The sequence below is a fragment of the Zootoca vivipara genome, chromosome 12 (genome assembly GCF_965207765.1).
Source record: "Zootoca vivipara chromosome 12, rZooViv2.hap1.1, whole genome shotgun sequence".
In the NCBI taxonomy this organism is placed as follows: Eukaryota; Metazoa; Chordata; class Lepidosauria; order Squamata; family Lacertidae; genus Zootoca; species Zootoca vivipara.
The window spans coordinates 42,426,017-42,440,049 of NC_142595.1; the positions used below are offsets into that span (position 1 = coordinate 42,426,017).

General features: G+C 48.7%; 3 protein-coding genes across 4 annotated transcripts; all 3 read right to left on the bottom strand.

The window, feature by feature from the left end:
* Positions 1–939: 939 nt before the first annotated feature.
* Positions 940–4,746, bottom strand: LOC118095842 (uncharacterized). The gene is made up of 2 exons (XM_035137128.3): positions 4,607–4,746; positions 940–2,315 (listed from the first exon to the last, which is right to left on the bottom strand). Exon 2 carries the CDS (start codon positions 2,202–2,204, stop codon positions 1,185–1,187), a length of 1,020 nt encoding a protein of 339 aa, XP_034993019.1. The 5' UTR covers positions 2,205–2,315; positions 4,607–4,746; the 3' UTR covers positions 940–1,184.
* Positions 4,747–5,966: 1,220 nt separating this feature from the next.
* Positions 5,967–11,825, bottom strand: LOC118095836 (uncharacterized). Of its 2 annotated transcripts, XM_088655349.1 has the most exons (2): positions 11,393–11,825; positions 5,967–7,705 (listed from the first exon to the last, which is right to left on the bottom strand). In XM_088655349.1, the coding sequence occupies exons 1-2, from the start codon at positions 11,693–11,695 to the stop codon at positions 6,713–6,715; spliced, it is 1,296 nt and encodes a 431-aa protein (XP_088511475.1). In that variant the 5' UTR covers positions 11,696–11,825; the 3' UTR covers positions 5,967–6,712. The 2 variants fall into 2 exon arrangements, with proteins under 2 accessions (XP_088511475.1, XP_060137794.1); XM_060281811.2 differs by lacking the exon at positions 11,393–11,825 and having other exon boundaries at positions 5,967–7,693.
* LOC132593059 (arylamine N-acetyltransferase, pineal gland isozyme NAT-10-like) lies at positions 7,568–13,024 on the bottom strand. Its single transcript, XM_060281813.2, has 2 exons — positions 12,016–13,024; positions 7,568–7,705 (listed from the first exon to the last, which is right to left on the bottom strand). The coding sequence occupies exon 1, from the start codon at positions 12,875–12,877 to the stop codon at positions 12,065–12,067; it is 813 nt and encodes a 270-aa protein (XP_060137796.1). The 5' UTR covers positions 12,878–13,024; the 3' UTR covers positions 7,568–7,705; positions 12,016–12,064.
* Between the last annotated feature and the right edge of the window lie 1,009 nt (positions 13,025–14,033).

A 14,033-nucleotide genomic window follows, 5' to 3' on the forward strand; every position in this document is an offset into this window, starting at 1 on the left:
AGCTGGGTATGTTTAGCCTGGAGAAGAGAAGGTTAAGGGGTGATCAGATAGCCATGTTCAAATATATAAAAGGATGTCATCTAGAGAAGGGAGAAAGGTTGTTTTCTGCTGCTCCAGGGAAGCGGACACGGAGCAATGGATTCAAACTACAAGAAAGAAGATTCCACCTAAACATTAGGAAGAACTTCCTGACAGTAAGAGCTGTTCGGCAGTGGAATTTGCTACCAAGGAGTATGGTGGAGTCTCCTTCTTTGGAGGCCTTTAAGCAGAGGCTTGACAGCCATCTGTCAGGAATGCTTTGATGGTGTTTCCTGCTTGGCAGGGAGTTGGACTGGGTGGCCCTTGTGGTCTCTTCCAACTCTATGATTCTATGATCTGGCCCCATGGGATTCTGGGTAGCCTCCTCACAGTCCTGCATTTGCTTCCTGTCTCCTGTTTCTCCAAGCACCGTTTCTCCAAGCATGGATGCTTGCCCTCACCTGCACCCGGCGTAAGCTACTTGCTTTTGAAGGACAGTGACCTAAGCCTTCTCATGGGGAGAGTGTAAATCGGGGTTGAGAAAGCTGGCAGCCTTCCATATGCTGGGCTCCCGACTCCCATCAGCCCCAGCCAGGATGGCCAATGGTCAGGGATGATTGGAGTCCTCTGGAGGCCACCATATTGTCCATCTGATGCTATAAGCAGCCAAGTGCTGCATTTTATCACACACAAACATCTCCTTCCTTGGAGGTTTTTAAGCAGAGGTTGGACGGCCATCTGTCATGGATGCTTTAGCTGAGATTCCGGCATTGCAGGGGGTTGGACTGGATGACCCTTGGGGTCCCTTCCAACTTGGCAATTCTATGGTTCTAAGACGTTCTGCGAACAAGTAAGCAAGATGGTGTCATCCGTTGATGAAGCGAAGCAGAGAGTGAACAGGGAGATGCTGAGGACCAAGACTTAATGTTGTTATTATTTATTTTTATTTGAACAGTAGTGGTTTCATGACCTCCACCAAGCGTGACACAGGCCCCTTCTACATCAAGAAAGCCCAGCAACTTGTTTTACCGCCTGTGAAATGGGTGTAACAATGAAACAAACAGGAAGCACAGGTGGGGCAGGGCAGGGAGCAAGCAAGCAGTGCCCTTATTTTATGCACAAGCCCAACCAAACAAACATCAGATTCTTGTCGCTTAGTCCTGGCATCAAGAATCAACCGGTGGCAGAGGTATATGGGTGGGTGGCGAGGGGCTGCGGGTGACCTTCAGAGACCGGCAGTAGAGGAGGGCCTCTTTGCCCAACCCTAGCTGGTAATGCCACCAGTACAGCTTCTGCCGGGGTTGCAAGATCACCCGCAAAGCCTCTCCTTCCTCAGCTGCCTCCTCCCACTCTTCCTGTTCCGTCCGAAGCCCCAGGCCGCCGTAAGCGACAGGGAGGGAAAACTGGTGCTGGAGAAGGGAGGCGGCCAAGGACTCCGGGTCCAGAGATCCAGAGATGCGGTATTTCTGACTGAACGCCAGCTTCGAGGAACCAACTTTGCGGGTGATTTCGTGGCTGCTGGGCATGGGTAGATCTGTGGCATTGGAGATCAGCTTGAGGCATTCCCAAGCGCCAAAGGCAGCCCCGTGGGTGTGGCCCAGCCCCCCAGGAAGGAAGGAGACCACGTCAGGGTGGACGGAGAAAGTCTCCTTGTGCCCTGCCGCTGCAAAAAGGTAGCCACAAAGGCCGTTTTCTTCATCCATCCTTAAGCAGGCGAGGTGGGTGGCGTCGGCACCATAGTAATACAGTCCATTGAGAAGTGCCGGCTCCAAACAGATCTCCTTAGCTGCGGCTCCAGTGGCCAGGTCAGCCACGGATAGGACCATTCCACGTGTTAGGAAAAAGATGAAGAACCGGCCCTCGCAGAAGGCGTAATGGCTGCCTCCTTGGCAGCTGGGGTGCAACGGGAGGGCACCGGAGGGCGGCTCGGAGCTCAGGTCAAGCACTTTGCAGAACGAGTCCCCATGAAGGAGGTAGATGGCGGAGCTCGTGGGGTCCCCCACGTAATGGTCCCCGCCACGGCAGGCCGGGTGCAGATCCCACACTTGGATGTCCTGCCCCAAACGGAAGTCGAGCGCTTGGAGGAAACAACCCAGGTCTGAGCGGACGATGAAGAAACCGTGGCGGGTAGCAAAGATGTCTGTGCCAGGGGAGTCTGCCCGGGGCACAATGGCAGCCATGGACATCTCGGGATGGGGAGATGCAGAAGAGGTTCTTATCGACAGGTGTTAGCAAATACAGGTTAATGGAACCTCCAGGTCCAGAGGCAATATATCACGAAATGTGAGTTGCTGTTGCTGGTAGAGAGGGAAAAGGAAATGAGAAAGACATGTTTAGTTATACAAAGCAATGAAGTGGCCCTTAACTCAGGGCTGGGTCCTGCTGTGTTAAAAAATATGTAACATTCTGTGCCAAACTGCATCAATAACACCTGTTGAGAACATCTTATGTTGCATTATTTTCCACCCCCTTAAAAAGCAACAATGATATAGCATAATTTATTCTGATTTAGCTCTAAGGTGCTGTGCAGAGCCCAGTGAAATGTCATTTGATTACCCACCTGAGATCTTGGATTTCTTCTGCCCGTGTGCTTTCTCAAGGAAATCTTTGCAAACACACAGTTACACTTATATGTAAAGCTGAAATTCTCAGGAAGCTAGATTCTGCACCTGAGCCCATCGTGTAAGGCACCCTAACCTTACGGCAGATTCAAGCGTGAGATCATTAACCTACATCATTCAACAAGTTCCTACTGAATACTTGTGGAGCCCTTTGATTATGAGAAGTGGGGCTGTTGTTCAAATCTCAAATCCAGATAGGTGTGCTTTGTTGTATCTGCAAACACTGTGCCATGACAGATGTTTTAATTTCATTTTCCTTTGGAAGTCAGCCATGCTTTTTTTCCTAGGGCATTTCCCTGGTTTACGTAACTTTAGTATGCATTAGTGCCTAGGGCCTCGTTTCCCAGAGTTTTGGCTTGTTAGCAGCACCTGACTGGACAATGTTATATGCATATACTGTTATATGTTCCCCTGCCTAGATTCATAATGCTGTTGTGGCAATTTGAGTTGAAAACACTGAGTACGCCAGCAATTATCTAAAAACCTCAACAAGATAGGTCAGTTGGTACAGCATGGGACTCTTAAGGGTCGTGGGTTCGAGCCACAGATTGGGCAAGAAGATTCCTGCATTGCAGAGGGTTGGACTAAATGGCCTGTGGTCGTTTTCCAATTCTACAATTCTATAATTTCATAAGCAATTAGTGTGTGCAAGCTGAATACTAGGAAAGGTCGCAGCTCAGAGGCAGAACATCTGCTTTGCATGCAGAAGATCCCATGTTGAACCCCTGGTTTGTGTGTGTGCTGCCAGTCAGTGTAAACAATACTGAGCTAGGCAGACAAACGGTCAGACTCGGAATTAGGAAGTTCCTTGAGATTGCACTTTTAAGAGGCACAAAACCAAGGATCAAGGAGTGTGGTTTGCAATTCAGGCTTCTTAGGATTATTCTCAGCTATGGAAGACCAATGACCATTGGATGTTTACTGGCACCAAGAGTCTTATTAATTAACCAGATCTGGCAAGAAGCAGAAACACAACAGGATCTGGCAAGAAGCAGAAACACAACAGGAGAAGCTCTCCGGTGTTGTAGGAGGTAGATAGCATCATTGCTGTAATCCTCCTCCTCCTGCTGCCTCTCTCCACATTGCAAAGAAGCTGTGCCGGAATATTAAGAAAAAGTGGCAATCTTAAGAGAGTGTGTGCCATGGTTTCTTGAGCTGCAGAAGGCCAGGACACCCCCAGTTCCAGAATCATGTGGCATTTCTGCGCAGGCCATAGGAACGGTGCATGAGGGATTCTATTCCTGCAGGGTCACTCCTTGTGGGCGGAACTGGGCCAGGAAGGAAACCAGGACTCCTGGGCTTCTGTCACAAGGGCTAATTCCCAAGCCCAAGGCACAGAGCCTTTATTTTCTAAGCATTCGAAGAGCACACTGAAACGCAAGCTGTGAGCACAAACAGAGCGCTTCGCCCATCACAACAAGTTAACAATAATCACAGCCCTTCTTCCACTTCCCAATGCAAAATTAGTGTAGCGGAGCTTCTCCCCTCTAAAACCCCATTCCAGTCATTCTACTGGGAGGGAGGGGACGGGGAAGGAAACTAACATGCTTTCAGGAGTGATCTAATAATTTTTAGAAGCTACCTGAAACTCCCCCCTCCTTTTTACAATCAAGCCGTGTATAGCTTTCATGAAAACAAACAAACAAACAAGCAAGCAAATGACATCACCCCCCTCTCCTTCTCTCTCCCCCCCCCCAGACTAATTTTCAAAAATTGAAGGATTCGGCCTCTCTAACTGACGGTTGTTAGCACCGCCGCCACCATGAAACCCCTAAAACTTCTCACACACCCCTGGGGCACCCCGCTGCGTGGTGGAGTGCAAACAACAACAACAACAACAACAACAACAACAACAACAACAACAACAACAGCATGCGAGGAAGCCTGCAAGCGAGTGACAACAAGCAGCAGAGGTCGGTTGGAGCGAGGGTGGGGAACATGCAAATGCAGCTGCAGAAAATCCTCACCTGGTTTGCAGGCTCTCGCGCCAATTTCACCAGGGCGCAGAGACTTCCCGGACCGCAGGCGCTGACAGCCGGGTCACGGCAGCTTCCCGGAAGAGGCTGGCGGAGAAGGCCGGGCTCCCCGGCTCCTCCCTCCCGAGGGGGAGGAGACCCAAAACCAAAGAAAAGGAAAGTTTGCGGAGAGCGGAGCTGCGGGCAGGGAGTTGGGTTCTCTGTGCTTCTGCATCGCTTTTTGGGCATAGGGCAGGCGCAAAGGACGGACTCTATCCCGACAGCTTCCATCCCAGGAGGAGGAGATCTAGGGTGAGATCAGCAGATCTCCGCCTAGATCTGCTCCCGCTTCAGGATCTGGGCGTGAAGCGAAGCCGCTGAGCTGTTCGCGCCTGGCGCACATAGCTGCCAAGTTTTCCCTTTTCTCGCGAGGAAGCCTATTCAGCATAATGGAAAATCCCTTTAAAAAAGGGATAACTTGGCAGCTATGCTGGCGCAGGAGCGCGCGAGAAAAATTTGACCACCCCACCCCCGCCACACCTCCCATCTTTGGGCGCCGCCGGAGAGAGGTGTGTGTGGGGGGGGACGGAATCTACGTAGTTCGGCTTGTGGGGAGGGCGGCAGGCTGGTGTGTGACATTGCCCGGTCGTGTGTACGTGGGCAAATTCAGGTGGCAAATTCAAAAGTGCTGGGTCCCTTCGCAGCCACGCCCCTTCTGAGGTTATACAACCGGCTAAGATTATGCAATAATTATGCAATGATTATTAGGGATGTGTATTGCAACAAAAGTGACAGATCTCCATGCTGTCTTTCCGGTAGAGCTGTTATTTTCGGTGCAAATATACGGGTGAAAAATCGGGAGGGCTCCAGTAGCTTCCTTTGGCATGTCTTTAAATTGTGTGTTTTTACGGCCAAGTTCCACCATACGCAACAGAACTTTCACTCGATGCTGCAGAAATCCCAGTGAGCTTGAGGGCCGACACGAGTCCCCCCCCCCAATCCTATATTTGCATCTATACAAATAAAGTTGCATATGCAAACTTGTGTCTTGAAACAGTACCTCAAGTATTTTGCAAGTGTTTTAGCTTTAGAAATCTGCAATTCAAAGGCAGGAAGACAAGTCAGTCCCACACAATGCTCTGTAACACAGTCATAGACCACAAATTCATTCCTGTATAGTAAAACACTGGCACAGGGACAGTTTCCCCCCTACCCCAAGAAAAAAGAAAGCCACAGTCCCTTTATCTGGTTGTGTTGCTGTTACAGGGTCCCCCAAGCCTCTTGAGTTCATTTGACCCCTTGATGAGCTCATAAAGTTGTCAGTCTCCAACCCAGATTCTTAGGAATGCATATGAAATGAAGCCAAGGAACATCAACATATAATCGACATTTATTAATCATCATCACTAGGAATCATAAAACACACAAAAAAGGAATACGGCTGTATTGTGGAATCATCAAATGCAGATGTTCCTCACTGGCAAGGGAGGTGCACTCTGCACATGCCCATGCCATGTGTTTCTGGGGCTCTGAGCTCCTAATTATTTTTTTTGTGCTATTCCGCTAATCTTTTCTACGTCTTTTCCAACCCCATTTCAACCTATAGGTGTTTATTCACCCTCTGCATAAACTCACCAACCCTAGAGTCAGGGCTGACCACTCTGGACAACTCTGCTCTAATTTTCTGTATCAAGGCTGCAGGAGTGGGGGATCTATTAATTAAAACAACCACAGAAACATGAGAAGGAATTCTCAATCTGTAGTGAGATTTGATGGGCCCTCTATTCAAGCATTAAAAGCATTTTAAAGCATTTTATTAAGCTTTTGTGGACACACACACACACAAGCTTTTGTGGACACACACACACACACACACACACAGCATCCCCAGGAATTCTTTCCAATTTAGCCTTCTAGATGTTGCTGGACTGCAACACCCATCAATCTTGACCACTGGCTGGGGTTGATGGGATTTGGTATCTGCTAACATTGAGAAGGCCACAGGTTCCCCCATCCCTGGTTTGTTTATTTATTTCAGCATTTATCAATCGGTAGCGTACAGAAATACATCTAAGAGGAAAAGGTGGAAAGCAAAGGGGAGTTGGAGCCAGCTGGCGTTTAGGATGAAGAAGGCAGGGGGACCTTAGTGGGCGGGTCGCAACCAAGAGTGACCTCAATTTCCTTGCAAAACAAGATGGCCTCCTTCCCTAGCCCCAGCTGATACTGCCACACATAGGCAACATCTTCAGGTTGCAGCGTGAACTGCAGGGTCGTCTCCACCTCACGGGCTTCCCCCCATTCCTCATGCTCTGTGTTCAGGCCCACTCCGCCATATTCGGTCGGTAACCCAAACTGGGCCTTGGCCAGCGCCACGGCGACAGAGCCTGGCTCAGGAGAATCTGGCAGAGCCGCTGCCACCCAGCCGCGCCCGACGTCAGCCAGCTTTTCTGTGGCGCAGCCCACTTTCCGGGACACTTCCTGTAACCTGGAGACAGGGGTGTCGGAGTAGTTGTGGAAAATGTTCAGCAGCTCCCAGGCCTTGAATGCGTCCCCTTTGCCGAGGCCGAGACCTCCCGGCAAGAAGTTGAGGACGCTGGGGTGGAAAGAAAAGACTTCTCCGCTGAAGTTATCCCACAGCTGCCAGTAGAGGTAACTGCGATGGCTTCCCATCTTCTCGTTGGACCACTGATGGTGTCCTGGCTGTGTGTCTGGATCTGGTTCCCCTGTGGTCAAGTCCTTGACCGCCGTCACGGTGCCCGGGCTCAAGATTATGCCAAAGGAGCCACCGGAAACAACGAAATAATGTTGCCCAGCGCAGCAGCTGGGGTGCAGGCGACGGGATTCTCCGCTGGGCTCGGTGTGAAGGTCTTGGGTTTCCAGGAGTTTGTTGTCCCGGATGACGTAGACGGTATTGTGCCAACGGGAGCCGAAATAGTGTTCGCCGCCATGCAGGGAAGGGTGCAAGGGCCAAAGCTCAGCGCAGGGCGAGGTCGGCAAACCGGAGAGGAGCAGGTAGCAGTTCATATCAGGGCGAAGAATCACATCTCCAGCCCTGGTGCTAAAAATGTGGACTTTGGGGACTTCCTTCTGCAGAACCATCGCAGTCAAGACCTTCAGGGGGCAGAGAAGGAGAAACGGGTAGAGAATGAGAAAGGAAGTGGCCTCGTTTTTAGAAATAATAATAAGAATAATATTTTTACCCCACCCCACTGTGGCTCCCAACAGAATTAATGATAATAATAATAATAAAAATAAAAAAGATAAAACATCAGACATTAAAAACTTCCCTAAATAGGACTGCCTTCAGATATCTTTTAAAAGTTAGATAGTTGTTTATTTCCTTGACATCTGATGGGAAGGCCCTCTGCCTGGTTCCCTGCAAACTCACTTCTCGCAGAACTGCTAGAAGGCCCTTGGAGCTGGACCTCAGTGTCCGGGCTGAGCAATGGGGGTGGAGATGCTCCTTCAGGTATACAGGGCCGAGACCATTTAGGGCTTTGAAGATCAGCACCAACACTTTGAATTGTGCTTGGAAACGCACACCTCTCTCCGTCTTGATCTAATAATCCATCCCAACATAGCTTACTTAGCTCAGTGTTGTTTACTCTGACAGGCGGTGGCCCTCCAGGGTTTTAGGCAGGAAGTCTCTCCCAACCCTTCCTGGAGATGCCAGGAATTGAACCCGGGACCTTCGACATACAAGGCTGATGCTCCATCATTTGAGCTACCGTCTAAGATTGTGCTCCCTCCCTCTCACACACAAAAGACCCAAACTGTTACAAAAGACCCGAACTGCACCAGACTTTCACACGACGTCAGCAAATTCATCACCCAATAAAAATTATTTGCATATTGGATGTTATGCTAATGGCGCAATGAGCAACCACCTGCAGGTTCGGTGTGTGTTGCAAAATTTCCATTAACGGCAAGCCAGTGGTTCTGTTGCCTTTCTAATCTAGCTTGCCTAATATGCATTTGAAATATCCATTTTTCCATTCTGTGCAATGAAGAGTTCTGTGAAACCAAGAGGCCTGCATATTCCTATCTCAGTTAAGAGGGTCCAATAGAAAGATTTTGCCCACCTTCATTTCTTTGCAGACCAATGCAGTGCCCACTAGGTACTTAACTGCCACACTTTCCTGCCACAGATTCATAGTTGGCATGAAATAAACACCTCTGTTGAGGACAATGTATATTTTATTTCGCCAATAAAGGGCTGAGTGTCCTCATTCCCAGGAAAACCACTTTTCGTTCATGGCAGGGCTTCTGTGTGCCTCGAATGCAAGGCAGAAATTTAACAGGTGCAGCATTTGAAGACAAAGTGGTTGGGGAAAACATCACCTGTTCAGTTCCTGCCTGGCATGTAATTGTTTAAAACACAGGCACCCTCCTAGAAAATAAAAGCGGCAAACCCTATGCAATCCTAGCCCCACCCGTTTGACAATTATTCAGTATATTCTATAACACCCCCACCTTCCCTTCCTTTTCTATACAGTGGTACCTCGGTTTATGAACACAATTGGTTCCGGAAGTCTGTTCATAAACTGAAGCGTTCATAAACTGAAACGAACTTTCCCATTGAAAGTAATGGAAAGTGAATTAATCCGTTTCAGACAGTCCACAGAGTACTTAAACTGAAGCGTTCATAAAGTGAAGTGAACTTTCCCATTGAAAGTAATGGAAAGTGGATTAATCCGTTCCAGACGGGTCCACGGAGTATAAACCTGAAGCTTACTTAACCCGAAGCATGGGTGTAATTGGTTCCGGAAGTCTGTTCATAAACTGAAGCGTTCATAAACTGAAGCGTTCATAAACTGAAGCGAACTTTCCCATTGAAAGTAATGGAAAGTGAATTCATCCATTCCAGATGGGTCCGTGGCGTTCATAAACCAAAAATTCATAAACCGAGGTGTTCATAAACTGAGGTTCCACTTGTATTCCATCCCCTTTCCCTACATTCCAGATGCTCACAGCTCTTATGCCAGGCGCGTTGCAGGCGGAGAAATTCTGGGTTAATGCAAGTTAAAAAGGCTTGTTTATTTCTAAGGGCTCCGGCTCCTCCCTCTCAAGTGGCCCCGAAAGCCTCTTTATGCATAAACTCAAAGTGACTTCAGCATTTCTCTCCCGCAGAACATCACTCCTCCTTCCTTCCCCAACTCCACCAACTATGAGGCTGCACGGTTCCCCCTTCCCTTGCCACCCAATTTTCTTGAGAATAAGGTGGACCTCCTTATCTACTTCATTCATATGCCAGAAGGTTGCTATCAGAGTTTTGCACAGAGCTGGCCTGTTGTGACTCTGATGGGTTTTTTTTAAAATAAATAAAAACCCTCACTGTTTCCCTAAAAACTGATGCACCTCTCGTCTCTCCCCCCCCCCCCCCAATCCCTGAGCCTTGTTGGTCTTCGGTGGGGACTTGTTAGTCTGGGGCTGATGGGGCAAATCTCTCTATTTCTATTGGAACCCCAAACTTTGCCTAGGAATGTGTTAAGAGGGCATATTAACAATCTATAAATGGAACACACAAAGCTCTAATGCAGGGAAATGGGTAGCTTCAGATTATGACCAAGAGGAGGCATAAGTTCAACTCGCCACTCAGTCACGCAACACTCTGGTTGAACTTGGGCCAGCCAGGTTCCCTCAGCCGGGCCAACTCTGCAGAGTCATGGCAAAAGAGCGGGGTGACTCCACCATTCTCCCACCTGCAATGATTTTATCATGAAATAGGGAATAACTGTGTGTGGCAGCAACTGCCCTGTTCTTGATGTTGTCGCCTGCTGGGCTCTAGGTTCTGATCTGGGCCAGGGAATTATATTTTTGAGGAGAAAAGGTTCTTTATCGAGGCGAATCAGCCATAACCGCCACTGACGTTGGTCGCAGCTTTAAAAACTTGTGATCAAGTTTGCTTTCTCCCTCCAACTGCTTTTTTCCTCATGTGTTTTGAGACTGTGAGGCTCAGGGCAGGGACCACCTGAAAGCTGATTTTTATAAGCTGCTCTATGAGCCTCTTTTGGCTAAAGGTCATGGGAAGCAGGTTTCTTGTGCAAGAGCTCCAAACTGCACCACCTGCATTTGCAAAATCGGGTGCTCCCTAACAAGAGGGCACGTGTTGCGGTGGGACCTGGCAACCGGACCCTGTGTTGTGGGTGGGCACGTTTGGATAGCAACAACACTCTATTGGTGGTCCCTCGATCTTGGGTGTAATTGGGCCAGAGGGACGCCAGTCAAAGCGATCGAGGGACCTCTATTTAAGCCGATGCCCGTGTCCCTGAGCTTCCTCTTTTGGCTGATTGGCTGGTGCCACTTGGGTTTCGCTTGCCGCGTAGCAAATCGCCACAGCTTGTAAGGTTGCGGATAGGCTCTGGTTCAGGTGGATAGGGGTGGCAGGATGCCTAGCCATCCCTATGCATTGGGTATTCCTCTAAAAGGAATCCATGGACTTCCCTGTGAGGCGTTGTTCCCTGAGCCTGAGCCTAGGAGACATCTGGGTGGAGGCCTAGCAGACCCCCCTACTTGCTGTCTGTCCCAGGTGTTCACCCGAGGCTGACTTATGGTTGGTGCCCAGGGTCAGCGCTGCCTGCAAGGGTGCAGGGGGCTAGTCGAACCAGAGCCTATGCAACCACTCACTTGATTGTAATCAATAAAGTTGTGGCCTAAATTCTGCCAAAAACCAAACCCAAAATTTGAGTCTTGTCTGAATTTATTTCTGGGGGTGGTTAAAAGTTCTCCACATGCTAAAACAAGAGTATGGAAGTTAACAGACAGATCCGGGATTGGAGCAAACAAATGAAATTTCACCTTCATTTGAATATTAGAATGTTTGCGACGCTTCCATGATGACATCACAGCACTTAACCAATGGCTAGTCCTGAGCCAAACCCTACGCCAAAGGATAAATGGACATAAATCTAACATCAGGAACCACAAGACAGAAAAACCAGTAGGAGAACACTTCAATCTCCCGGGACATTCTATACAAGATCTCAAAGCAGCTGTTTTATTACAGAAAAATTTCAGGAACAGACTGGAAAGAGAAGTTGCTGAATTGGAACTCATTACCAAGCTTAAAACCATGGAGCCACCTGGGATGAATAAAGACATTGGATTCTTATCTCATTATACATGATCAAGCTTTCTTTAGCGCCTCAGCCCTTGCTTTGCCCCCCCCAGGACTAATTGCAGTCATCAGCAGTCGTTAACAGCCATCTACAGGTTTACCACTCCCATCAGCCCATCACCCATTCCCATCACCCCCACCCCCCACCCTCTGAATATACATAAGGGTTTGGTGGATTCTGTTTCTAGTGTATCTGACGAAGTGTGCATGCACACGAAAGCTCATACCAAAATAAAAACTTAGTTGGTCTTTAAGGTGCTACTGAAGGAATTTTTTTATTAGTCCTGAGAAATTATTTACAAACCATCTCTTAGGCTATTTTCTGGATTGGGAGCAATTTCCACCACCCCACATTAACCTTCCCCGAGAGGTGGCAGGATTTCTTCATCCTTTGGCTTGAAGTCCCCGCTCAGATTGATCCCAAATTTCTCACGGAGCACCACTGGGATCTCGGTGCTCTGCAGGAGGGTCTCTGTACTCTCCCCTCCCTTCTTGGAAATGAGACGCCAACCCATGTATGTGAGGCGCCCGCCATTTTCTTTCTGCAGGGAGCAGAAGGATTTGCAAGCGAATATAGAGCTGGGCGAAGTCTGGTGATACAGACACATGCCCGTGAAATCATCCAATTTCTTCTCCTCGAGGGTGAACCGATATAAGGGCCTCCCCTCCTTCCCGGAGACTTCTCGGCGTTCCAGCACCCAGACGCCCCCTTGGAGGCCCAGCCAAAAGATGCCACCTTCCTGGACTTGCTCCACAGAGGCCTTCAACTCCAATGGCTCCGTGAAACCTTCACCAAAGCCCACGTCGCAGAGCAGCTGCCGCCCACCCAGCTGCACCAAAATCACCATGTGGTCCAACGGGGGGCCATAGCGGCCGGTGAAACGGTTCCGGACGCGCCCGGCCACAGCTTTGGCCTCAAATCCCAATGCCTGCAGCAGCCACAGGAAGAGGCCATTCAGCTCAAAACAGAAGCCGCCCCGATGGTGCCGGACGATCTTGTTGTAGAGGGAGGGCACTTCCAGGACGATGGGCTCCCTGGAATGGATGCTGAGGCTCTCGAAGGGCACGGAGAGGAGGTGACACCGGTGGAGGCTGCGCAGGGTCTCCAGGGAAGGCTGAGTGGGGCCCTGGTACCCGATTCGTAGCAGGTAAGGTCCAATGTCCATTCTGGACTAGACTCAGGAAGCAGATGAGGAGAATGAGGAAGTCGATCGGGATTCCTTTTCTTTCTGGACCTTTTCCAGACAGAGGGTTATATTGCCTTCCCTGCAACCTTCCACATGTGTATTATGGTGGAGAGGCAAATGTGAGCAGAGCCAGAGATGGAAAGAGGCAGAATGTATTTGGCTGGCTGGTTTCTGCACACACTCCTCTATCTAGCATGCAAGAAAGAGGTATTAAGCAGAGTTCAAGGGCACATTCCAGCTAGGTTAAAACTCGGGAGGATCCTCACCCCTGAGCTGCCATGAATGGATCTTCCGATTCTTCACACACTGCTCCGAACCCCATTCCAAGCTCAGGGAACCCAGGAATCCTGGCTCTCACCACATTCCTGCTTGCCGGCCTGGTCTCAGCTCTACTTCTCTGGAAAAGCACCAGATTAGTGTCCGTATGCAAAAGCCAGCAGTTGTTTTGCTATGTGGAAAGGGAGAGAGAGAGAAAGTAAATGAGGGATATCACGTGACCATGAATATACACCACACATTCACAAACACACCTCCCACTGGCTCCTGTTTCAGCTCTCTGGCAGGATCTTAACCCTTGCTAGCCCCTGTCCAATTAAATCCACTTTAGGAATTAAATCAAAAGTATAGCATAGCCATGAAAGCGGTGGCTCTCTTTTTCTCTCTTTCTCCCTCCACTCTCCATTTAAAATATTCCCCCCTCACTTTCCTGCATTCTTCTGTTTTTCAAGAGGCCCCTTCTGTTTCAGCCTTTAGACGAGTGTGGAATTAAATGCAGGCGATTAAGGAAACATACCTGAAAATGATTTACAGATGGTATTTAACTCTGAATAGAATTGTTAAAATGTATAAGACTGAATCAGATAATTGCTGGAGATGAAACGAGTACATTCTGTCATATGTGGTGGACTTATTTATTTATTTGAAAATAATGTTTATTAGTTTTCCAATACAAACAGCCAATTAGCATACAATCATATTCCAATGAAAAACAAACTAAAAATAGGAGCCAAATTGTAATCCTAATTATTAATTTTTTTCAGACTCCCCATAGTCTGGACCTCCTGAAGAGCATTATCATGTCTCGTTCCTGCTTCTTCTTCTTGTTCTCCTATTTTCCAGATTCCGATTTTACCAC

What these genes read in the sequence shown, in the direction of transcription:
- LOC118095842 (XM_035137128.3), bottom strand. Translation starts at nt 2,204, where the DNA reads ATGTCCATGGCTGCCATTGTGCCCCGGGCAGACTCCCCTGGCACAGAC.
- LOC118095836 (XM_088655349.1), bottom strand. Translation starts at nt 11,695, where the DNA reads ATGTCTTTATTCATCCCAGGTGGCTCCATGGTTTTAAGCTTGGTAATG. An exon ending in ATTCTAATATTCAAATGAAG is followed by an intron (nt 7,706 to 11,392) that starts GTGAAATTTCAT and finishes TGCCCCCTGAAG; the next exon opens with GTCTTGACTGCGATGGTTCT.
- LOC132593059 (XM_060281813.2), bottom strand. Translation starts at nt 12,877, where the DNA reads ATGGACATTGGACCTTACCTGCTACGAATCGGGTACCAGGGCCCCACT.